The sequence below is a fragment of the Macrotis lagotis genome, chromosome 2, assembly GCF_037893015.1.
Source record: "Macrotis lagotis isolate mMagLag1 chromosome 2, bilby.v1.9.chrom.fasta, whole genome shotgun sequence".
In the NCBI taxonomy this organism is placed as follows: Eukaryota; Metazoa; Chordata; class Mammalia; order Peramelemorphia; family Peramelidae; genus Macrotis; species Macrotis lagotis.
In genome coordinates, this window is record NC_133659.1 from 151828344 (window position 1) to 151853686 (window position 25343).

A 25343-nucleotide genomic window follows, 5' to 3' on the forward strand; every position below is an offset into this window, starting at 1 on the left:
GAATATAATCCAGGAAACAATTTAAAGATAAAGGGGCAAGGGCACAAGTCTTTATTAAGTGCCTGCTATGTATCAGCCACTATGTTGAGCTCATTATATTTTCTCATCTGATCCTCATAACCATCTTGGGAGATACTTAATAGTAAATATCTGTTGCCAGATTAGAAATAAGATTTCTTGACTCTCTGATCAGTACTCTATTCTCTGTGCACCCCTATCTATTGTTGGTGTGTGTGTGTGCATAATTATGTGTGTATATTATATGAAAAATACCACATAAAATGCATATATTGAGAAATGTATTATATAAAAGTAGAAAGGAGAAGTAAACTAAGGGTCAGAGTGAATGAGATTTCTTTTTAAAGAGTCAAATAAAGCATTTTACAAACCTTAAAAGACCTATATGAATCCTAGCAGTGATTATTTAAAATATATTTTTTCTTTTCCTGGTAGAATATACATACATACATACATACATACATACATACATACATACATTGTATGTGCATGTGTGTGTGTGTGTGTGTGTATGTAGATTTATTTGTCATAACTTAGCTTTTGGCAGGCCAAGAGGCCTTTTCCTGAAAAACTGGGATTTCTTTTTTGCTTGATGAGGTCATTGTAAGCATGAGATAGAAGAAATCAGTATCTGCTTTTCATAGAAGGAATATTGAAGCATTGAATGGAACTAGGAGGTGACTTTTATTCTCTACAAAACTAAAGTGAAATGAATGTAATTTGCATTAAATAGGTCCAAATTTTGAAACAGGTTGCATGATTGGTGAGTCTCAAATCTAATTTCTTTTTCTCCTAAGACAAATATTGTTAGAAGCACATTGGAAAAAATATGCCCTTTAGTGAGAGCAAGGACATAAGAAAACAGGCACTGCCTCTTTTTCTATCATGAAAACTATTTTTTTTTACACTTCTATTAAAAATCATACTGAAACATGAAGGAAGTATAGAATCATGGGAATTAAAAAAGCCAGTTTTGAAGAGTCATCCTTTTCAGATTAGGGCATTGTACTGCTTTACATAGAGTTTGAGAAGGAAGGTTTCCTTTTATGTTTATATTACTATGCTTCCTTCCTCATCTATTCCTCTCAAAATTGAAGATACAGTTTTATAATTTTCACCAAATTGCCATTCTCTTTGGCATGTTATTTGAGAATGATGGTATTACTCAATAAATGCTCCACATTTTATCAAGAGAAAACTTCTAGTCAATTCTTTGATTTATGTTTTGTTCATGAAATATGAGTATTCAATAGTAATTGCTTGTTAATAACTCATTTCTGCTCTGATAATTCTTGGCATGTTAAAATTATCTTATACTGTAGCTTTCCTTTAGCAAAATGTTAACTTAATTAAAAATAGGCATCTGGTGCCTAATTAGGAAATATAATGCTTATGATAACAATAAAGAAATATCTACTATTTTTAAATTATTTTTATATTCCTGGTGTCTTTCAATTGTCATTGTTTTAGTAATTTGGGACAGTTAGCTGAGAAGAATCCCTTTTCCCTGACTTCAAATACTCATGGAATTTTGTGCAGGAAAAAAAATGTTTAGTTAAGTAGGCATTGATAATAGCATATATTTCAGAGCTGAGATGCTAAAATTGTCTAATAGTCAAAAAAATGTCATTCCAGTAAGTGTTAAGCCATTTATTAGTAAGGTTACTTTATTATAATGCTCTTATTCATTATATATGATATTTATTTGTAAATTTGTCAGTCCAAATTTTGGATGACAATTAAATATATCTAAGCTAAAAAATAGTAGGAAAAATGTTGTTACTTCTGTGGAGGGATAAGATACATAGAATACAAACTCTTCAATAATTTTTACTTTTTTTCTTCTTGAGTAAAAATCAGAATAACAAGTCAGCCTTTAATCAATGTTTTGTTCAAATGAAGCTCAATAAAGAATCTGGGATTATTTTCAAGTATCTAGGATATTACATATCTTTATGGTCACATTATAGTTAACATAGAATAAAAATAATTGTTAATATTTTCAAAGTGATTTTTCCACTGACATTTAGGTATTAGGGAGTAGGTCTTGATATGTTTGAGATCTTGCATCTCAAACTTTTATCAATGATAAAAATCACTTGATTTTTCATTTTTTTGGGGGGGTATTTTTTTATCATTGATGCTGTTGTAATTACTTACTATATATGTTTTTACTTAGATCCATAATAAATATTTATTTAATTTGAATTAAACTCATAGATGGCATGATCTGTCATGCTCATATTGTTCCAAGCATCATAGTTCAATTTTTTATGATGTTATCATTTGTATTAGTATAATCTTAAGTATTTTTAAATCAAGTTTCTCAGTGATTGCAGAGGGTTATTTTTTGTATCCATATTTTTGGAGCCATTTGCTGCCTGTACATGTCTACATTCTCTGTGACAACAAATGTGCCAGTCATCCAAACAGTTATGTTTAAAAGAGCCTATGCAAGTAATAGCATTTCTCTATCTTAAGATGGTAATATGTCTGAAATCTGAATAGATGTTTTTGGTTAGTTTGTTTCTGTGGATGAGGAATGGATTTAAAAGTTGAATGTCATTTTTTTCACTTTGCTATCAGAATGGGTTTATCTTACTACATTGTGAGATGTTACAATAATTGGGAATGGGGAGAACCCCTACCTTCCTTCAAACCACGAATGAGGTGTCATGCCCTCTAGAGGACTTTTCCTCCCCCCTTCCAAATTCTTTGTACTTTCTATATCTGGAATGTTTCCTTCTCTTTCTGGTAGTTTATCTCCCTGTCTTACACAGTGCTTTGACTTAGTAAAGGCTTAATAAGTTGTGTGGCTTTTAAAAAATTGAATTGGGTTACATATTACATTGAGGTGGTGACACATTGGCAAAATTTGCATATATTCAAAAAGAGTTTTTTAACTAGCTTCAGAAATGATTGTTTTATTTTGTATTATTAAGGAGAATTTAGATAGCTTGTTATCGACAGAAACTGTCTTTTTTCTAATGCCAGAAGAAAAATCATGAATTTAGATTAACTGTTGCACAGACTCAATAGGATATTTCATTCTTTGACTGGGGTAACTGCCAGAAACATGTCTGATGCACGATAGATGTGTAAGTGCTTTTAAAAATGACCCTAAATATTAAGATTGATAGAAAAAGCCTCCTCCCTTTTTTTGCCGATTATCCACATGAATGTCTCCTTGAAGAATGTAACTAAGATGTCTTATAAAAAAAAATTTCACTTGGTCCCTGCTACTTTCTATCAGTGGAATAAGAGGCCCTAAGTCAAAGAAAATATTTTGGTTATGTATGTATGAACCAGAAGCTATTTGGCAATACAGAATTATCAGGTAGGAAAAGGATTTATGATGAAGAAAACTAAAAATTTTTAGTCTTTCTTGAGCCTAAGGGTAGTATTAATTTTCCTTTGAAAATTTAGTCATTTTTAGGAATTTTTTAAGAGAAATTAAATTTCATCTAGTTTCAGAAACACCAAACACAAATGGTTTATTAAACCAAATCTCATTTTGGACTTGGTTCTAATGTGAATGAATACAGATTGGATGTGAGTACATCAGGTGGGTTTGGAATCATGGTCTTCAAATGGAAATGACAATTTAAAGTGAATAAGGGTATTTTATAATAGGTAGTCTCAAGATGAAGAGGAGTCATCAGAGAAGTTTAGTTAAATTCTTCTTTTTTTTGCAGTGGGAATGGCAGATGGTTTATAGTATAACTAGACAACCAACCACTCTGAAATGTAAACAAACTTTTTCAGTGGAATAAGATAAAAGAAAATAGACAACTAAAATTATTGCTGTCTACTCAAGATTTGTATACATTTATTATAATATACAGCATTAAATTGTTGTAGAGAAATGCTTCATTTGGTTTCAAATGAATCCAAATAATGTGACCCAATGAAAATTCCTAAGTCTTGTAAAGGAGATCAATCATCATTTGACAAGAATTTATCAAGTACCTTTTAATTTGCCAGTCACTTGACAAAAGAGGAATTGATCTGTGCTCTCAAAGAGCAGTCTATTAGGAAGATAAGGTGTCCATGTGTGAATTTATATAGAATAAGTGAGAAGCAGGATCTTTAGGTAGATTTACTCAGAGTCAGAATGACCAGGGATCAAGCCCAGGTGAACCTGGTCAAGTCATTTAACTATATTTGCCTCAATTTGCTCATCTTTAAAAGGAGATAGAGAAGTAAATGGAAAACCCCTTTAGTACCTTTGCCAAGAAAAGCTCAAAATGGAATTACAAAGAGTCATATGACTGAAAAGACTGAAGCGCAACAAACAACAAACAATGGGATGTGTAACAAGTCTAGAAATATCAGTTGGAACTAGATCTGAAAGGTGTTAAAATCCAAATGGGAGTTTATATTTGATCCTTAAGACCATATAAGTCATCAAATAGGAATCTATTCAGATCTGCATTTAAGAGGATCCCTGGTAGCTATGTGGGGAAAAAAAAACTTGAGCCATTGAACTAGATCAAGAAAGACTTTGGCTGACAAGTGATTGGATATTTGTCAGGGGAAGGAGAGGATGGAATTGAGGACAATGCAAAGTTATAAATATGAGATTCTAAAGGATCTGTTTTGGGCAGGATGCATTAGAGATGTCCCCAAGATATCCAAATGGAAAGTTATTTGGTGATGTAGGTTCTGAGAGCTATGAAGTCATCCAGAGAGAATAGAACAAGAAATTGGCCCAGGACAGAGCTTAGTGCACACCCACAGGAAGCGGCTGGGATCTTGATGATGAGGATGGGTGGTCTAACTGGTCTGAGAAGAAACCAAAGAGGACAGAGTAATAAAAAAAATACAGAGAGCATCAGGTACCTTGGAGAAGTAAAAGGATGAGGATTGAGAAAAGACAGTCAGTCATATTTTGGCACCTGAAAGCTCCTTAATTACTCTGGAGACTCTTACTCTTTTGACTATTGAGGTAAGAAGGCAAATTTCAAAGAATTGACAAATGAGGGAAAGGAAAGAAAATAGAGACAGCAAGTGTAGATGATTTTTCCCAGAAATTTGAATGAAAAAAGGAAAGAGAAGTAGACAATGGCAACCTGAGAAGAAAGTAGGCTCTAGTGAAGATTTTTAAAGATGTAGTAGCTTTGGGGTTTCTTTTTGAAGATTGACAATTAGAATGATGGGATGCTTGAGAAAAGAGGTGGTTGCAGAGTCAAGGGTATAAGTAGAGGTGTTAGCCTTGGGAAGGAAAGAAAACTACCTTTAATGATCGGAAACTGGAGGAGAGGAAAGAATGGGACATGGTGTCAAGGGATTTTAAGATGAACATAATGGAAAAAAGGGAGCTCACCCTAAATGACCTCAATTTTTCTAAGAAAATTAAGAGTTGAAGTCCTCCTCATCTGAGAGCATGCTGAGAGAGAGAAATGAGGGACAGTTAAAGAGAAAAGGGAATATTTGTAATAATTCTGAAGTAGAGTTAAATAAGTAATTTAGGGAGGAGTAGAAGAAGTAGCAAATATTTCTTAATATCTAAAGATTAAATTGTAATTCCTCCATTGTTCTGTAAAATGAAAATATTATATGATTGCTTCCTAGTTTTCTAGTTGAATTAACGTCACACCCTTTGGCAGCTTAGATTATAACTCAGATGCCAAATCTTCCACAAAGTGCTTGTGAGTGGGTAGAAGTTGTATGTTTTTATTACACACCTATGTTTTTGCTAGCTGTAAAACAAGGCCAACTGCTAAACAATCAGTTAATATATATTAAAACTCCTACTAGGGGCCAGGTAATACTAAACAGTGAGGAACATTTATGGCCAAGAAAGGTCCCTTTTTCTGTTCAACACTACAGGACAGAGCCTCGGGTGGAAGTAGTTAGAGGAAGACTTAAGTTTGGTACTAAGAAAAACTTTTTTCTTTTTAATTAGATTTTTACAACTTTTTCACATTGCATAAATTTTTCCTGTATCCCTCCTACTACCTTCTCCAAGTAAGACATCATTTATAACAAATTATTTTTTCAAAATCTTTTTAAACAAAAAAAGGGAAAAACAGAAAAATAAATCAACAAAACTAATCAAAGCATATCTTAAAAAATCTGATGTTATACTGCATGTTCCACATCTACAGATCCCAATCTCTGCTATGGAATTGCAGGGAGAAGACTTGAAGACCATGCTTGTTCTTCATAATTATTCCAATTGTTTTGTGCCGGATCTTTCCATTTACCTTGGTGTAGTCATTGTATATGCTGTTTTTTTGATTCTTCTTATTTTGCTTCTCATTGTTTAATATAAAGTCTTTCTATGCTTCTCTGGAATCATCACTTTTGACATTTCCTGTAGCACAATAATAACTTCTTAAGACCTAAAGTAGAATGGACTGCCTCAGAAGGGAGTATGAGATTGGCAGTGAAGGTCATTTAGAAGGGTGTGTTGCTCTAGGACAGATTGCCCAGATGCCTTCAGAGTTGTAAGAAAAAATAAATGGACTTTTCCAGTTTTATTTCTCTTCTATCAGTCACCCACCTAGCTTCCCTCAATAGACTAGGTTATACTTTTATTCTATACTGCTTAACTAATCAGCTCATTGGATAGCCCACCTTAAACAATAGCAAAGTCAGTGGGTTCAGAAGGCTTAGAATAACATGATGATGGTGATTAAAATTAAGTTCATCATTGTCTTTTCGTTTTGTTTTGTTTTTTAGGTTTTTGCAAGGCAAAAGGGGTTAAATGGCTTGCCCAAGGCCACACAGCTAGGTAATTATTAAGTATCTGAGACCGGATTTGAACTCAGGTACTCCTGACTCCAAGGCCGGTGCTTTATCCACTGCCACCTAGCCATGCCTATCATTGTCTTTTCAATCAAGAATAGACCCTCCCCACATTGCCTTGTATATATTAAGAAGGACTACATATTCAGCCAAGGGTTGTGTTTTTCCAAATAGCATCATAAAACCACAGGAGAGTTCTCAATAATGTTTCTACTTGTCACAAAGTTGTTTTGGATTTTGACATAATCCTTACCTAACAGACTTTCATGACCTAGGCTTGTTTTTGCAAAACATATTGCCTTCCAGACTGGGGTAGTGAAAGATTAGATGCAAAAGTTTTCCAAGCTGAACTGCAGATTTAGCAATTAGATTTCTTTTTAACCCTAAAGCTGAATCTGAACCAGTTTGTGTTATTTTCCTTCTAGCACGGTAATTAAGATACTCAAGTATAAGCAGATGATATGTGCATTTATTGTTAAGCAAAGAGGAAATCAAAATGCTTGCATGTAATTGATCTTGCAGCCTTATCTAAAATTTCTGAGTATTTCCTTTTGGCAAGCCAACTACAGAAAATGTGCCAGATGCTATAAATGCAACTCAGGTCCCTTGTATCTAGTATCTCATAGGAAGCCAGAAATATTTATCAATGAAGTTTGAGTTTCTGTTAATGTGTGTCTAGGGTGTGGGGGGGGTGCCAAGAGAAGGGAAAGAAGAAAGAACAAATCTTTAAAATTTCTACCCCTTTGTTGCAGTGGATGTTGCCCAGGATAAATGATCATCTATTCTTTATAATCAGTTGCAACAGATTTTCAATAGAATTTGAAAATGTTATATTTCCCTTTTCGAAGGTATGAATTTTTACTGGACATATTTTGAACAGTCAGAGCTGATATGTGCTGCAAACACAATTTAATTTCAAGTGTTAAGTAGAGTGGTTGCAATAGATAAAACATTTGCTTCCTCTTTTTTTGTTGTTTGCTATTTAACACAAAGGAAATATAGGTGCTTTCATTTTAATGTTTACCAACTTTGCTCTTTGTATTGAAACTGAATGTTGTTGCTTGTTGGTGGTGTTTATATTGCAGTCACTATGTACATCTTTGGTTCTGCACTCTTGATCTTGTAATACTTCAAAAAGGTCTCTGACTATTCATCATACTTGACAGAAAGGCCATGGGATGGTAAGAGGCTCAGTGGCTAGGCTAGGCCTGGAATCAATAAAACTCATTTTCCTGAGTTCAGAATTGGTCTCAGACTCACTAGCTGTGTAAACCTGGGCAAGTCACTTAACTGTTTGCCTCAGTTTCCTCATCAATAAAATGAAGTGGAGAAGGAAATGACAAACCATTCCAGAATCTATCAAGAAAACCCTAAATGGGAATACAAAGTGTGGGAAATGATTGAACAATGACAACAAAAGCCTTTACATACATACATACATATATATATATATATATATATGTATGTATGTATATTCACTTCTCCTACCCCCTTACTTTTTAAAAAATAGAAAGAGAGATGTAATGAGGTGCCCTGAGTCACCCAGGTGGAATCAGGTTTGAACTCCAACCCTTTGGCCCCAAATCCTGCTCTCTTTCCACAATGGCACATGACCTCTCCTTGATATTTCTGTACAGGATGACAAGTACGCATGGAGAAAAGACAAGAGCAATGCAAAATTAAAAGCAGAGCAGCCAGAGAGCATGCAGCGGCAGGCACCTTGGGAAGGTTGCCTATCCTAGCTATCCTTAAAGGAATTTTTGGTATATCTGGCCAGAGCCTGGTATGCCTGGCTCTAAGTCTGGAATGTCTGATTAGAAGAAAGTATTTGTAGAAAATACAGTCATGGAAAACAATACAGTTTTCATTTTTGTCCTCATTTCCATAACCCCAGGTGGGGATTTTGTGGCAAAGACTCTGGAGTGGTTTATCATTTCTTTCTCCAATTCATTTTACAGATAAAGAAAGTGAGGCAGACAAGACCATTGAACTTGGGAAGATAAGTCTTCCTGTATCACCTCCTAGTTAAATCATATTAAATTGAGTATCAGAGCATATGCTTGTAGTAAGAATATATGCTTAGAGTAAGAATATAATTAAGATTTTCTAGTTTTACATGAAATTATTTTTTAGAGTTCTTTGGAGGACAGCAGAGGACCAATTAGAAAAATGGAAAAGATAATTTACGTGTATACATGGTTGACATAGTTAAAATGTTGAAAATTGTTTGATTCTGTCTGTATTCTGTCTTCGACATAATGCAGTTCTCAGGTTCTCAGCAGAAGCCTCAGGGAATGACTGCATTTTTATAAGATTTTTCCTCTATACATCAAAACTTGGAGAATGCCTTATTAAAGACTGCTGTCCTTGTCACAAGTCAGAGAGAAATGTTTTACAAACAAAAGCTCAAACAGCCCATCCTTGCTATCTCCCTTCCACCAAAAACAAACACCCCCCCAAAAAATGGCACAACAAAATCCAGACCCGGATCAGTATTAGGAATGGAAAGGATATTATGAGGCCACCAAACTCTCCCAGCATCCTTAACTTTTTATGGGAAAGAGATTTGAATGTAGCACATGTTCTCATTTTGTGCAGAAAAGGGAGGCTTCATTTTGCCACACCTTTTGAATTAAGAACCTGATATTGATAGAAACTTCAGATGTTTATGCAAAGAACAGCAGAATACAAACACATATACACATGCTGAATTATATCTATTCATTATTCTCAATGATTTAACATTGTGTACATTTAATAAATATTCAATAACAGTAAATAAAAACTAAATAAATTTGAGTGCCTAGATTCTAGATTCTGAATCTATATCAAATCCTATTTCAGATTTGACATTGAACAGGTTTGTTCTTAGTGTGTAACTGGGTAGTACAAAATAAAGACATCTCTTAAGACAAACAAATTCAAGTGAACAGATAATATTCAGCCCCTAAATATAGACAGGTCACCTTTCTAAACTCTGGGAAAATGTTCTGACCTCAGGGAGCTTACTTTCAGCTAAATAGCAAGGAAACAGATTATCAGTATACACATTAGTATAAGGGAGAAATCAGACCGAGTGTTTTAGGAAAATTTGAAGATGAAAACAACATTCATTTCTGAGGGCATCAGGGAAAGTAAAAGAGGCAGTACTTTGGCCCTCCCCATCAAAGGAAATTAAGAATTCTAAAAGACAAGGGGAAGTAGAGGATGCATCCTAAGAATGGAGTAGGTGGCTTATGAGATGATGGTTTTTGGAAATCATGAAATATCTACTGTTTTGAGTTTGGCTAGAATATGAAGGAGTAATGAGAAATAAAACTGGGATATAAGTTGTAGTCAAATTGTAGAGGAATTTTATGACAGAGCAAATCACTTATATTTTCAATAGGCAGGACAGAAATGCTGAAGTTATTTTTTGCTTTTTAGCCTAGGAGACTCTTGTACACTAAGAAAATTTAGAAGTTATGTAAGGGATGGAATCAAGAATAGAGAGAGTGGAGGCAAGGAGCTCAATTAGGTGTTTATTGTAATAGTCTGTGTGAGAGGTGAATAAATTATAAAATAAACTAATTACTATGAGGGCAAAGAAGGGGTTAGATGAAAGAGATGTTTTGAAGGAAGAATTGACCTTACTTGAAAAATGTTTGGATGTAGAGAGTCAGGGGTTGCAGTAAAGAAAAGAGAAAAGTCAAAAATAACTCCAGGATTTTAAGCTCAGGAAGTTTTGTTTTGTTTTGTTTTATTTTGGAGGGATTGATCCTCAGCAGAAATGGGGAGGTTTGCAGTGGGGGTATGATGATGTTTTTAGATAGGTTGTGTATGGGATTTCTAGGTGGAGAAGTTTTCCAGACATTTGGAGATCATCAGATCACAAATCTAGAGCTTGAAAAGACTAGTTAATAAATAAACAAATGAATAAATCTAGTCCTTATTTTACATATGAGGAAATTTGAGCTCCAAGAAAGTTAATGATTTGCCCAAAGTCATAAAGATACCCTTTTATGCTATGGTTCAAAAGAGAGAATGGGTTATATATGAATCAGTTGTATAGAAAGAATTGACTTTTGGGGCAGCTAGGTGGCGCAGTAGATAGAGCACTGGTCCTGAAGTCAGGAGCACCTGAGTTCAAATCTGTGTTCAGACCTTAATAATTACCTAGCTGTGTGGCCTTGGGCAAGCCACTTAACCCTATTTACATTGCAAAAAAAAAAGAATTGACTTTTACAGAAGTGTGAATAAAATGACAAAAATTCTAAGGTGAGAACACAGAAAGAAAAACATACTTCCCATATTCCAAAGCCAAATAGATGTTATTTTAAAGCATTTGCTATTTGAAAAAAAACCAAGTTATTGATCCCTTTATATTGCCTTGCTCAGGTAAGAGCTGAGCAATTACTTTTGAGGAAATCTTCAATAATTCAGAGGCTGCATGACTTAACTGGTGTGGGTATTCTTCCACCCAGTCAGATTTCAGACCCTTAATACTATAAGGGATGGTTCTTCAGGAGTTGCCATAGCAAAACATAGTTCTTCCATTGATGGCCCATCCTCTGGTGATAATTTGCCCCAGTCAGCTGATAACTTTCAAGAATTAAGGGTCACCATCACACCACTATGAGATGGTATGGGGACTTTGATTCAGGCTTATAGATTAATGGGAAAGGAAGGGGGGGCAGTATTTAAGACTAGATTCTTTGCCTATATATACCTATCTTCTTTTTGTGCTCACAAAACTCTTGAGGATCATTATTCTTTATTTCTTGCTGCTTGTTTCTCTAATTAGTCTTTTATAAATTCTGTAATTAGGCTTCTATAAAAAAAAGACTTATTTTTTGAATGCAGAGAAGAATATGGTCATGATATGGTTAAGGTATAGTGGCATTCCCAAGTACAGTGGATATGTATGCTTGTTGTAAATGAAAGTTCAACAGATAGGCTAAGAGAGTTGTCATTATATTACATTTAAAGCAGGTTTTTATGTGGTCATCAAGGCAGCTGGGGCATAATCGGTACATACAAAAGCCCCTCATCTTTCCTCTAGAGTATTGTACTCAAACTTTTTAAAAGCTTCATGTAGTTCATTAAAGATGGAACATTTTAGAAAGTCCTCTGTGATCTCTAGAATGAGTTCAGAAAAGTCCAAGGGCTTTTAGTGCTGACTGTTTCATATATAAGCATATTAAACCTGAAAAGGCTTGCCTCGAATACTCCAATATCAAAATTTCCTCAGGCTTCATCTTGAAATGACAAACTGGAATAATTGGCTTTGTGAGCTGACTCTGAACTTGTTAATGGTGCTGTTTGTGCTATGTAACTTGTTAGTGGAGACCCAGGGGTGACTATAAATGACATAAAATATATTTTTTTCCAGACTAAACAAACTTAAGTACCTAACTGATCTTTTGATAGGGAAGAGCATCAATAGATTGCTTCTCTGGGAGCCATCAACTTGAGTAAGAAATGTACCTCTGATGGCTTAAAAGTGCACAAGACTTAGGTGTGAGTTCACTCTAAATTTTTTCATTGATTGTGACTTAATTAATTTTTTTCCTGCTTTGGCTTGGATGAACATAACCTTACCGTCATCAGTTCAAGACAAGTCAGTTGTAGTAGATGTGAGTGATAAAAATAAAAACCAAATCCCTTGCTCTCAAGGATCTTGCATTTTAATAAGGAAAATGACAGACCATTTGTTAGCAAAGACCAGGTACTTAAAGAGTACATGCAAGACCAGTTCAGGGAATCACTAATTGCTGGGGGAATTGGATAAGGCCTTGTGTAGATGGCTCCTGGACTGAGCTTGGGATGGGGTTAGTGACTCTACCAGAACAAGGTGGATGAGGGGATGAGGGCATGGGAACAGGGATGGGATTCTGTGTAGGAGGAGCAACAAGTTGACTTAATTGGCCAGACATGAATGTCTAAAGTGATGGAATGTGGAATAAACTTAGAAACAGTCAAATAGAGACAGGTAATGGAGAACTTAAATTTCAAGGTAAAGAGATTATATTTCATCTTGGGGTCAGCACCTATAGTATTTTGTTCATCAAAGGTCTGTCCAAAAACACTGCAAAAGAAATATTGAAACATTTAATTCATGGCTCTGTGGATACCAGGATAGTCAATGATAGGGAGGCAAGGTCATCTGAAGGGTTCAATTTTGTGGACTCAACTGAAGAAGATGCTAAAGCCATGAAAGAGGTCATGGAAGATGGGAGATTTATGGAAACATGTAACTCTGGACTGGGCCAAGTCTAGTGGCTTTGGAGGCCCTGGTGGCAGTCATGGCATAGGTGTGAGAAGGTAGTAGAGGAGGCCAGAGGGCTTTGGTGGAGAAACCAAGGAAACTTTGGGGGTCAGGGTGGTTTCTAAGAAGGCCATGGAAGTAGAGGAGACAATAAGCCATATACAAAGATAGAGTTCTCCCCATTCTCTTTTCTCTTACTATTTGAGCAGACTATGAGTATTTGATCCTATCATCTAATCATTGCCAGAGGCCCACCCCCCAGGACATTCCAAGACATACATGCAATCCAGAGGTCTTCTTGGATAAACATGAATGGCATTTCAAGAGAAAGAAGGTGTTGCTTTTGATTGGATGGATGTTCAATGCAAACTTGATGTAGAGATGGGTGATTTTAAAAAAAATCTGAGATACTTCACTAAAACCTGGAATTACTACACAACATCATAAGCACTCTGTCAACCACCATGTATTATGCACCTTTTGAAGGCCAGAATTGCACTAAGAGCTGAGGAAACAAGGAAAGAAATATAGAACCCCAGTCCCTTCTATGAAGGAGCTTAGTAAGAAACAAATAAGATAGGGTCATCTCAGAAGGAAAACCCTGAGATTAAGGAGAACTGGGAATGAAATAGAAGATGGGTCTTTAGCCCATTAGTGATTGAACCAAGAAAAGTCCTATGATACCAAGTTCTAAAACCCAAGGAGCTCATAAGAAGAGAAAAAAGGAAGGGAGAGAAATTCAAGAAGGAAGCCAGGGATAGATCCCTTCAGAGAGGGATTTTTTCCTCAGGTTCCCAAATTCTATTGACAGATACTTCATTTGGCGGGGGGTAAAAGAATGATGGATTAATATCACCAATTCTTCAACAACAAAAAATAATTCAGTGCCTGCTATGGACAGATAAGGGGAGTGATGTTTACATGACACAGTCTTTGTCTTCATGGAGTTTATAGTCTACTGGATAAGACTATAAACACAGATCATTGAATTATATGGTTGGGGTGGGGGAAGAGAAGAAACAGTTTATCTTGGTCCTGGAAAACTTCTTGCAACTTTATATATGTTTTCTTTAACCAGTCTTTAATTCAGTGTTATATAATTTTCCATTTCCAATTCCCTTATTCTGAAATAGTGTTCTCTAATTTCCTTCATCTTTGAATGGAAGCCTTTTCCGAACTACCTCAATTCTAGTGCCTTCTCTCTGTTAATTATTTCCTTTTTATCCTGTATATAGATTGCTTGGAATATATTTGTTTGCATGTGGTCTCTCCTTCATTAGTTTTCATCTCCATGAGGGCAGAGATTGTCTTCTGCCTCTTTTTTGTATCCTCACTTACTGGCACATAGACACTTAATAAAAGTTTATTAATTATTTGAATATCTATAAATATATTTGTAGTGACTTTGGATTCTTCTCATTACATCAGCTCACATTTGGGTGGTACTTTACACTTTGCAGAAAACTTCTTCAAAACAATCCTTTTGCAAGAAAATTTGCTATTCCCATTTTACAGTGGTAGAAACTGAGGATCAGACAAGTAACTTTTTCAAAAGATATACTACTAATAATTGATAGAACTTGGACTTGAGTGTAGATCTTCTGACATCTTTTTTTCATTGTCCATTTTACCTCCACCACCCCAAAGAACTAGCTTAGTTTTAAAATAGTAGAGTGTCAGGCCTTCCTTCAGGAAGACCTTAGTTCAAATTCAGCCTCAGGTGCCTAATAGTTACATGACTCTGGGCAAGTCACTTAATTTCTCTTTGCCTCAGCTTCTCCATCAGTAAAATGGGAATAATGATAGCCCCAATTTCCCAAGGTTATTGGGGGAATCAAATGAAATAATTGTAAAGAAAGTACTACATAAATGTTTATCATCATCATCATCATCATCATTATTCTTATAATTTATTATCATTATTATTGTTTTTTTTAACAAGAAGTTAGTAAAGGATAGGAGCCAGTCTCAGGGGTGAGGGTGCATATGCCTCTCTGTACTAAACCATATGATCATTTTTTTGTATTATTAATGGTTTTGGGGGGGTTATTTTATTGAGAAGTTATCCCATCACATTCCTCATTGTTAAAATAGATATTTAGAAGCTTCTGATTCCATTTGGATGAGGCTTGCAGCACCACCTGCTTTCCCTCTCTAGCAGAGGATGAGCATTAGAAAAAAATAAAGTATATGAATGTAGTGCGGGGGGGTGACCAATGATTTGATAACTATACTTGGTTCTACAGGGGTTGTTCTGAACTCTGCCGAATCCCAATGGTGGAGTACAAACTGGACAGCGAAGGCACCCCCTGTGAGTACAAAACCCCTTTTAGAAGGAATACAACCTGGCACCGGGTTCCTACTCCTGCTGGGCAGCCTCTGTCTCGCGCCTCTCCGATCCTGGGCACCTCTGACCGGCTGCCCTGCCAGCAGCTCCTCCAGCAGGCACAGACGGCTATTCCTCGCAGCACATCCTTTGACAGAAAGTTACCAGATGGCACAAGGTGAGATTCTTCCTTCTTGAATTTCTCTCCCTTCCTTTTTTCTCTTCTTATGAGCCCCTTGGGTTTTAAGATTTGGTATCCTAGGACTTTTCTTGGTTCAATCATTATAAATTAGCTTTTACAAAACAATGATGTCCAGGTGGTTGAGCTAAGATCAGAAGGAGCTTGGCAGGAAAGTGGGGGTGGCAGGTCTTCCCTCTCAGTTTAGTGGTTCCATGGGAGAGAACTGGAACCTGCCCACAGCAGAAAAAACAGTGTCTCCTGGTTCCCCTTTGGGAAAGAGTCACTGCTAGGTAATTTGTGCTCTAAGCGTCCTGAAAACTGTGATGGGAGCCTCTGTAAGCAAGTCATGAGCATAAATAAAACAAAACTATTCTCTGCAAAATTAATGATTAAATCCCATTATAACCTGAGCACACTGCAAGAAGTTCTCTGATCATTAAGGAGTCCTTATACTTTCCTTTCCTCCCTTAAATCAAGCATAGTAAAGTTTTTTAAAAAAATTATTATTTGAAATAAATTAACTGTCAAAGAAGGAGAAAATACAAGTTTAAAACATTTAACTGTATTCTTTAAATGCTTAAGGAGTAGTTAGAACTTTTAGCCTGTATAACTTTTTTTATTCTTATTATGTATCTAGAGATACAGATATACATGCATGCATATGTACACATATATACACATGGATACACTAAAGTTATATACATGCATCCATTCATGTGTATATGTGTGTCACACAATGGTAGGAAGATGAGTATATATGTACAAACCATGTTTTATGGATATTTACAAGTGGATATTTCCCTAAATGGCAAAATGAAGTTAATTTATTTATGAAGGAGCTAAGCAACTTTTTTCCTCAAATACTTAATTTTTACAATTAAACATAGAAACCATTTTTAACATTCTTAAACTTTTTAAATTTTGAGTTGCAGATTCTTTTTCCCTCTCTTTCCTGTCCTCCCCTCCTCCCCATGAGAAGGCAAACAATTTGATTTAGGTTACACATGTGCAGTCATGCAAAACATTTCCATGTTAATTATATTGTATTAAAAAAAGACAAAAAAATGAACCAAGAAAAATAAAGTTAAAAAAGCATACTTCAATCTGCATTCAGACCTAATCAGTACTTTCTAATTCTTATTCTTAATGTTTATTATTCTTAAAGCTTGGAAGTGTTTCTTCTCTGTGCCTCTTCTCATTAAAGTATACTGTTTCTCCAAACAATGTTGACAGGCTGTGTATGAAATGTGGTAATTGATAAGAGAGCCTTATAAATGTTGATTTGCCAAATGTTCTCTTACTTTTCTTTTTCCCTTTCTTTATTCATTAAATTTGAAGAAACTCACATTCTACTCTCTGCCCATTTAATCTGGTTCAATTAAAGCACACTGAATTTAGTGACTATTCCACAGCAGTAAAGATACAAGTAGATAACCCAGGATAGGGACCCATCATAATAACTTGATGTGCCTATACAAAGTAGAATCATTTCTTGAAGCTTAAATGAAGGAAAATCTCCTCAAAGCTAGTTTTGTGTTAAGATATTATACAGTAAAAAAATATTTTAAAAATAATATCCAGAATAGATGGTGTAGCAGAAAGAATTTGATAGCTATTGTTGTGCTTGCCCTGAACATTAACTCATTTTTGTGTTTCATGGCAAATTGTATTCTCAGTGAAACATGATTACAATGAACAGTGATGATCATTTGAAAATGAATAGAGCTCACCAGAATGTCATAAAGTGTAATGAAAAACCTATTGGTGCCATTCTTATTCCAATTCTATAATCTTTTCTTTTCCGCTGTTCCTATTTTCCTACAGCCTGCATTCCACATGAATCTTTATTCTGAGTTCTGTAGGTGATTAAATGTGGTTTTTGTTTCTACACATACTTCTTTTCACTGTAACATTCCCAACTATAAAGCAACTGACATATCTCATTATAATCAACTCTTAATTGCTTATGGCTTAATTATCCTTTTCTGAATGGTTTGGTTTTTTTTTTTCCATCTCAACATTTTTTTTTCTTCTCTTTGTAATTGTAAAAGAATGAATTTATTTGTAAAACAAAACAGGCCAGGTCAAGATGTTGAAACTCCAAAAATACCTCCGTGCATTGTTAATGATTCTAGTCAACATTACAGAAGTTCACCAAGCAACCAGTCCTCTTCCAGTGACCCAGGACCCAGCGGGAGTAGCCACTGGAGACAGCAAGTGGGATATGACGGGTATTGATGATTTTCTATTGCACTATGATCTCCTGTTTTCTGTATAGGATTTAACCAGGCTTTTAAAAAAAACAAAATAAACACTATATCATTTCACTGCTATGAGAACATTTAGAACCTTCTTGGTTTTTTTTATTGTTGTTATTGTTGTTTTTTCCCATTTCAGAAAAGAAAACATAAAAATTGAAAATGAAGCCATTAGGGTATCTATAAAGACCAGCCTTTGGTAGCTTTTCTTTTAAATGCTGAAGAGGGGTGAACTCCCAACCTTCTTTGAAGCAATTGTTTTCCTTCCTTTAAGCTACTGCTCAAAGTTAAAGAATAAATTACTAAATAATTTTATAAACAGATGAACATTTTAAATTAATAACTTTTAACTAATTACAATAGCATGCATTTAAATAGCTCTTAGAGGTTTGCAAAATGCTTTACAAATAGCCTATTTGACAAAATTTAACAAAACACATTTTTTATTCATAGCTTTTATATATGACAGCCCCCCCCATCCCAGTATTTGACATGTTACCCAAGTAGCAGAATATTGTTGCCTTGACACGTTTCACTATAAAATATCCCTAGTCATATATGCATAGTGTCTAGGAGCAGACTGGAGCAAAGTCATATGGTTCATTGTGAGCTTAGTGACAGCTGAATTGATTGATGCTAATAACAGAGAAAACATTAATAAATTTCATGGGAAGAAAATGGAAAAAAATGCTCGTCTAGTCAGATTTCTCTGCAGAATAGTAATTGCTGCTAGAAACTGTATTTTGGCATGTTGATTTCTAAAAGAAACCAACTTCTGCCATTTTAAAGGAATGATTTAGAGAATGACCACCAAGTATTAGCTTGAGAGGAAAGGTTTTATATTACTATAGTAACAAACAATAATGGCACCCATTCCTTTTGTTTCTTTTTTTTTTTTGTATGTGGAGTTAAATATTTGTGTTTTAAGAATGTGCTTATTTTACTTTTGTGAAAAATGTGATTTCCTGAAAATTGTATATAAATTGTTTGTATAGATAGATGAGTGTTTTAAAGTAATAATTTCTTAATAAAAATAGCAAGCATTTACTTGTCATTTAAAGGTTTGCAAAATGCCTTACAAATAACTTATTTGACATTTAACAAAAACCTTTTTTTTAAATAACCTTTTACATTCTGAATTTTTAAAAATTTTTTTTTATATTCGGATTTTTGTCTAGAATTTTCTTATCTGGGTCCACCTCTCTACTACCCAAAAGCTAGTTAAATACTTTTACCATTGCCTTTAAAAATAATTAATTTTAAAGGAAACAGCAAAGTCAAGAGAGCCAAACAAGGAATGCATAGTGGATGGATCTGGCTCTATTTTGCCACAGATTCATCATATGACTCTAGTTATTTAATCTTTTATAACTCCCATGTGGTCTCACTGATTGACCATTTGGTGAATTCTGTAAAAGTTCTGCAGATTTCAAGACACAGTCAGCTCCAGTGCTGGCTTGAACTGAAAGTTATCTACCTTTTTTACGAGGAAATAGCTTCTAAATAGGGTTTCCTTTTCATTTCTGTTTGGAATTTGAGATGTAAAGAATGGTCACAGTTATGGGTTGGTTTGTTTTGAAAACAAGAACCTTAATTTCCCTATTTCTCTTTAGGTGCCAGTCTCCTCTACTTCATGAACACCAGAGTTCCGGTCCACTGGAGTGTGAAGGAGCCAGGGAACGAGAAGAAATAATGGAAGGAACTAGACTTTCTGGTAATCAAATACCCCACTAGGTTCATTAAGGACTTTCAATGTTTCCTTATCTATTCACCCAATTGATGGTAACCAAGCATTTAGCCCTAGCCACTAGTCTTCCCATTTTCTAAGCCTTTTACTTTAGGTCTACCAAGCCTCTTCCTCCCCACGGCCTCATGAGGTAGGTGATAGCATGTGTAGGATGTCAAGGGGGATATAAAATTGAATGAGACGTGACTTGTGCCCTCCAGTGAACTGTTAAGAAGGGGAGCCAAGGAGCAATGGTGTAGGCTGTGGGATGGGGTGGCCCTAGAAATGATTCTGCTAACAATGACTGCTTAACTAAGACTGTGCATTTTTGGTAAGGTCAGAAAGTCCTTGAATCACAATCCTCTGTATTCCCACCTGATCATTTGTTCTGCAGGTATCTTTCTTTCCCTTGAGAATTTTCCTAACCTTAGAGATTGGGAACTCAAATCTTCTCTCCATTTGTGGCAGAAACCAAGTGGCATGGACCACCTTCCAAAGTCTTGAGTTCCTATAAAGAGAGAGCCCTACAGAAAGATGGAAATTGCAAAGACTCCCCGAATAAGCTTTCTCATGTAAGTCTTTTATTCATAGAATAGTTATTTGTCTGTGTGAGCTAATAATCCATGTCAGATACCCTAGTGAGAAACTTCAGATCCAGCTCTTTAAGGATCCTTCTTCATCTTCACGGGTTGCCTTGGAATTGAGGAAAACCAGAAGCAGACTTTTTTTTTTAAATTCTGATTTTGGAAAGGAAAAATCTAGTCTTCAGAGAGAAGTAAATGACTTGCCCAAGGTCACAAAAATCAGGGACTAAGCTAAAAATAGAACTCCAGCCTTCTGGTTCTTATTTATGGATCATATTCCTCCCTACCTCCTTTAAATACAAAGACTTTTAAACTAGGGAGAAAAAAGACCAAAATATAAAGTTATCTAGTACAACTAGGGATCAAATAATCTGTTCTTAAAAATCAGTATTAACAAAAAATGTTTAATATAATGGTAAAACTAGCAGATATATACTCTAGCTCACTGAAACCATACTTCTAACTAAACTAGAACAAGAATCTGTACAATCTTTTTTTTATTACCATGTATTTCCAGAAACAAATTTAAAAAAAAGTCACATGGATAACTACACAACACAGTTGTGATTACATAAAGATGAATAAACTTATTCTCCAATGGATAGATTAAAATTTAGTAGGTAAATCCTGGGGAGTTGCCTGAGGCACATGGCCACTTAGTGACTTCACCATGCTAATAAATATCTCAAAAAAGAATTTGAACTGAAGTCTAAACACCTTTTAAGTTTCCCTCACTATTCATTGTACCACAAATTCTATTAATGAAAAATTTGAGTCTACCTATCACCACTTAGATTCATTTTAAGGATATTTAAAAGCAGTGTAGATAGATGTTCACATTCCACACTTCTTTACCTGGCTACTGGAGTGAAAGACAGACCTTACTCTGTCCAATTTTGTTTTGCTTTCTACAAACACTAAATCTTTAAATCCATACCAGTAATTTAAGTATTGGGAAAGTTCTAGGAATAATGACATCTGTTAAAAACATCAGTGAGATATAAGAACCTAGCAGGAACTTGTATAACCTATATCAAATTGCTTGCCTTCCCAATGAGGGGTTGAGGGAAGAGAGGAAGGAACTCAAATATTTTTAAAAACAAATGTTAAAAATTGCTTTTATATGTAATTAGGGAAAAATTAATGTTATTTTTTAAAGGATGTAGGAATAAAAGACAAGCCCCTTGAAAATAGATTAGGGAACAGGGTTTTTGGTCTTGGTACTATTACATTACTTTGACCTTGGAATCAGAGGACATAGCTGTATGACCATTATCAGAATGAGAAGATGGAATCCTCTCCTTTGCACTTTTGCCACAATTTCTCTAGAGACAATCTGGTCCTGGAGATAGAGGGCTCGACTTACACTTGGGAAGACCAGACTCGAGTCCCTCCTCAGACAGGTCCCCTGAGTGACATTGGGAAAGTCTCTTAACTCCTCTAATCTAGTTTCCCTTCAGTAAAATGAGGATAACTACCTCGCCAGGATGTTTAAAGTTCTCTAGGCTTGAACCTGTGATTGAGGTGTTCCTGATCCAGTAAAGCCAGAATTTTGGCCTTTCTCTGCAAAGGAAAATCAAACTACCTAAAGATTCCTCCTCCTCCCACCTTCACCATAGGAATCATGCTCATCTTCTCCCAGCATTGTTGCTGGTATATCATCCCTAGCTCTTGGACTGTCACCTCTCTGATAGCCCTCTAGACACGTTTGTCATCTGCAGATGACTCTGTTATGCCAGGGGACATTGGTACTCATTTATTTCATGCCAGACGGAGGCACGGGCATGAGGAGAGGAATCTTGGAAGTCACATTCTCCCCACAAACAGCCTTTCCAATAAGTGACTGATTTCTAATTTATCTTCTTGCTGCTTGTCTTCTCTGGGTTTTAACAGTTCCCATTTGTTTGATGTGGTTCCTATAAGAGTACGCTTGATAAGTGATTATCAGTTGATTGATTTACCGATATCTGTTGGGTTTTGCCCAGTGTTGCTGCTGTTAGTGCTTTTAACTCTCATGTCCCTCTTGCCAGTGGGAAATTACTAGGGTCTGGTTATTTGGAGAATTTATAGATTACAGGAATTAAAACAAAAAACCTGTTAAAAAATATTCTCTCTTTTTCCTCTTCAAGATTGGAGACAAAAATTGCTCCAGCCATTCTAGCAGCAACACCCTCTCAAGTAACACATCCAGCAACAGTGATGACAAGCACTTTGGGTCTGGAGATCTCATGGACCCTGAACTGCTGGGGTTAACCTACATTAAAGGGGCCTCCACTGACAGTGGCATCGATACTACCCCCTGCATGTCCACATCCATGCTGGGTCCTCTGCACCTGACGGGCAGCAGGTCCATGATGCACAGTCGGGCCGAGCCGTGGGCTGACTCCGGGGAGGTGCCCGGCCCTGAGGAAGAGCCCACCAAACTCTATGCAGTGCACGGCTATCCATCAGCCATCTCAGTTGGGAACACAGCGGACGGCAGCATGGGCGACCTCAGCGAAATATCTTCTCATTCCAGGTATGACGTTCACCATCCAAGTGTATAAGCGCCATCTGCTCACAGCATCAGTGATCACCCAAAAGAGATGTTGTTGTCATGGTTATGATTTTGGCTATTGTTGAGTCATTTAAGTCGTGACCCCATCGGGAGCTTTCTTGGTCTCATTTCCTTCTCCAGCTCATTTTTCATATGAAGAAACTGACAGATTAAGACTAGGGTTAAGTGACTTGCTCAGGGTCATACAGCTAGTTAGAGTCTGAATCAGATTTAAACTCAGGAAGATGAGTCTTCCTGACTCCAGGCCTGGCACTCTCCAGTGTTCCACCCAGCTGTCTAAAAAGAAATTTGTTCTCCAACAAGACCATGACATCAGGGAGGTGATGCCATAACATGTAAGTGAATTGGATTTAAGTGAGGGAGGACAAGGCAAAGTCACCAGTGTCACTCTTCCAGTGATATTTGGGTCCAGTGGGCAAGTATGGATCAGTTCAACTGCAGATGGCCCCAGATGCTGTGGGAGATCTTGATCTGTTTGAGCTAGGGTCTTGAATGACTTTCATTTGACTGAAGCAATACCCATTCAGAGACTGAGGCTAAATAATGAAAAAATGAAACAAAGCATGGCTTCCTTTACATATTTTAAAAAATCAATCTGGGAGGAGAAAATTCTCAGTGGTTTTGGCCAAAGTAGAAACAATTGCTATTTATGTATACTCTCAGCCAGTCAGGGTCCAAACAATGACCAAGTGGGGTTTGGCCTGGAACCTATTATTGCAACTAGGTGACTGAGTGAACAGAGCACTAGCTGTGTGACCTTGGGGGAGTCACTTACCCTTGATTGTCTCACATCCAGAGTCCTCTTCAGTTATCCTGATCTATCTCTGGCCACTGGATCCAGATGGATCTGGAAGAAAAAGTGAGGCCAGCTAAATGATTTAGCACAGTTCCTCCTCCCTACCCCTCCCCACTCAAATCCAATTCATGTCACCTCCCTGATGTCCTGGTCTTCTTCAAAAACAAAGGACAAGCATCATCATTGTTGATCAATCCAAGTACTTTGGGTTTAAGGCCTGGTCCCTAAGAAAGAAATCTACCCAGTTTGTAGAAGTGGGAAATGAAGAAACCTGCTCAGTTTCAATAGCAATGTGATCCCCAATCATTCACTGAGCTCAAAGTTTGTGGACTGTACTGAGCAGAGTGGTGGGCACTGCTGCATTATGAGACATTTGCTAGGCATTGCCACAGGACTTAACAAAATGACACCAGCCTTGTGCAGAGAGCCCATCCACTTCAGCCCTCAGTCTCCCCATCTCCTTTCAAGGCTGAACTCCAAACCTCCCTTCTCCAGGGACCTCTCCTGGTTCTCCCAGCAACTGACACCTTTGTCTGTCCGAGAACCTTCATGTATTACATCTATGTCATCCATGTTCCTCGATGTTGGCATGATGTCCCCTCCCTTGTATGGGAGCTCCTTGAGACTCTTTTTTTCTCTTCCTTTGAAGTCTTGCTTTGGCAGGTAATAGACACAGTCTTATTTATCGACAATTGTACAAAGGGTACTAGACTGAGAAAAAATAGACATGAATTCATTTCTTTGAATTGGAGGAGAGGTATGTATAAATAGAATGAGGAGGGGTGTTTTGACCCTTTTGTAGAAAAGAAGGTATGTTTTGCTTCCATTTGAGTGTTGACTTCTGAAAATTAATTTCAAAAGTTTATAGAAATAGGATTCTCTATGGTTTACTTTTGCTTGAATCATGACAGAAACCAGTGATAGTTAGATGCATACATTCATATACATATGTAGATGCTGTTTGGATAGATTGATTGATAGATCAAAACCAATCAGTAAACATTAAGTACCTACTTCGTATCCTAGGGATAGAAAGAGGCAAAAGACAGTCCCTGCCCTCAAAAAGCTTATAATCTAATGAGGGAGATGATGCAAAAACAAAACAACAAAACAACCTACATGCAGGATAACTAGGAAATGATTAAAAGAAGAAAAGCACTAGAATAAAGGGTTAGAGAGAGGTAGGATAGATTTACTTTTCTCTTACTCCAACTCAACTTCCATAGGCTAAGAAGGGAGGTGTTGAGATAAACTATGTTCCTATGTGCTGTTCGTCTTTTTCCCCTTTAAACTTGGAGTTCAGTTGCACTGGTGGAAATGAGTTAGTAAGACATGAGTTCATATATTCTCCAATTGTATTCTGTAACTCAGTTAATAGGAAGAGGTTACCTAAAGCATTTATTTTTCTAATAGAAAGGAGACACAAACTAATGGACTGTTGTTTGATCTTTTTATTCAAGGTTGGAGCTAAATATAAAAGGTGTATTCTGAACAGAAGTGTGATATGTGATCATAAGCAGTTTTGAGTCATGTATGCATGTCATTCACAACAAAATTAGATAATCTTGATGGTAACTTAGAAATTGGAATTTTCCATTCCTTTTTCCAGCTTCATTTAAAGACTTGATCTAGAAAATTCATGTGAAAGGCTAGCCCTAAAAGGAAAATTAGAAAGTAAACAAAGTTAGCCTATATAGCTCCCCGTCATATTCTCCTGGACAAGTAATCCATTTTCTTCCCTATCAGCACCTGATACCCTTGATTTTCTTTGCTTAATCTGAATCTAAAATGTATCTGACACCAGAACTTTTCTGTTTTTGAGGACAGCTGGTTCATCTATAGAAGTACTGTGCTAGGTGCTGGTGGGTTAATGACTTAGTATATTGCTTCCTCCTTA

The 25343-nt window shown here is 36.2% G+C and overlaps 1 protein-coding gene across 10 annotated transcripts in view; it reads left to right on the top strand.

The window, feature by feature from the left end:
* SIPA1L2 (signal induced proliferation associated 1 like 2) overlaps positions 1–25343 on the top strand; it is a 253060-nt gene that overhangs the window by 189678 nt on the left and 38039 nt on the right. For 5 of the 10 annotated variants that reach the window (XM_074223003.1, XM_074223001.1, XM_074223000.1 and 2 more), the window contains 5 exons: positions 15265–15522; positions 17577–17756; positions 19397–19497; positions 19978–20081; positions 22223–22611. In XM_074223003.1, coding sequence (XP_074079104.1) covers positions 15265–15522; positions 17577–17756; positions 19397–19497; positions 19978–20081; positions 22223–22611 — 1032 coding nt within the window. The remainder of the gene's footprint in view (positions 1–15264; positions 15523–17576; positions 17757–19396; positions 19498–19977; positions 20082–22222; positions 22612–25343) is intronic. The other 5 variants (XM_074223004.1, XM_074223006.1, XM_074223008.1 and 2 more) reach the window with 3 other exon arrangements.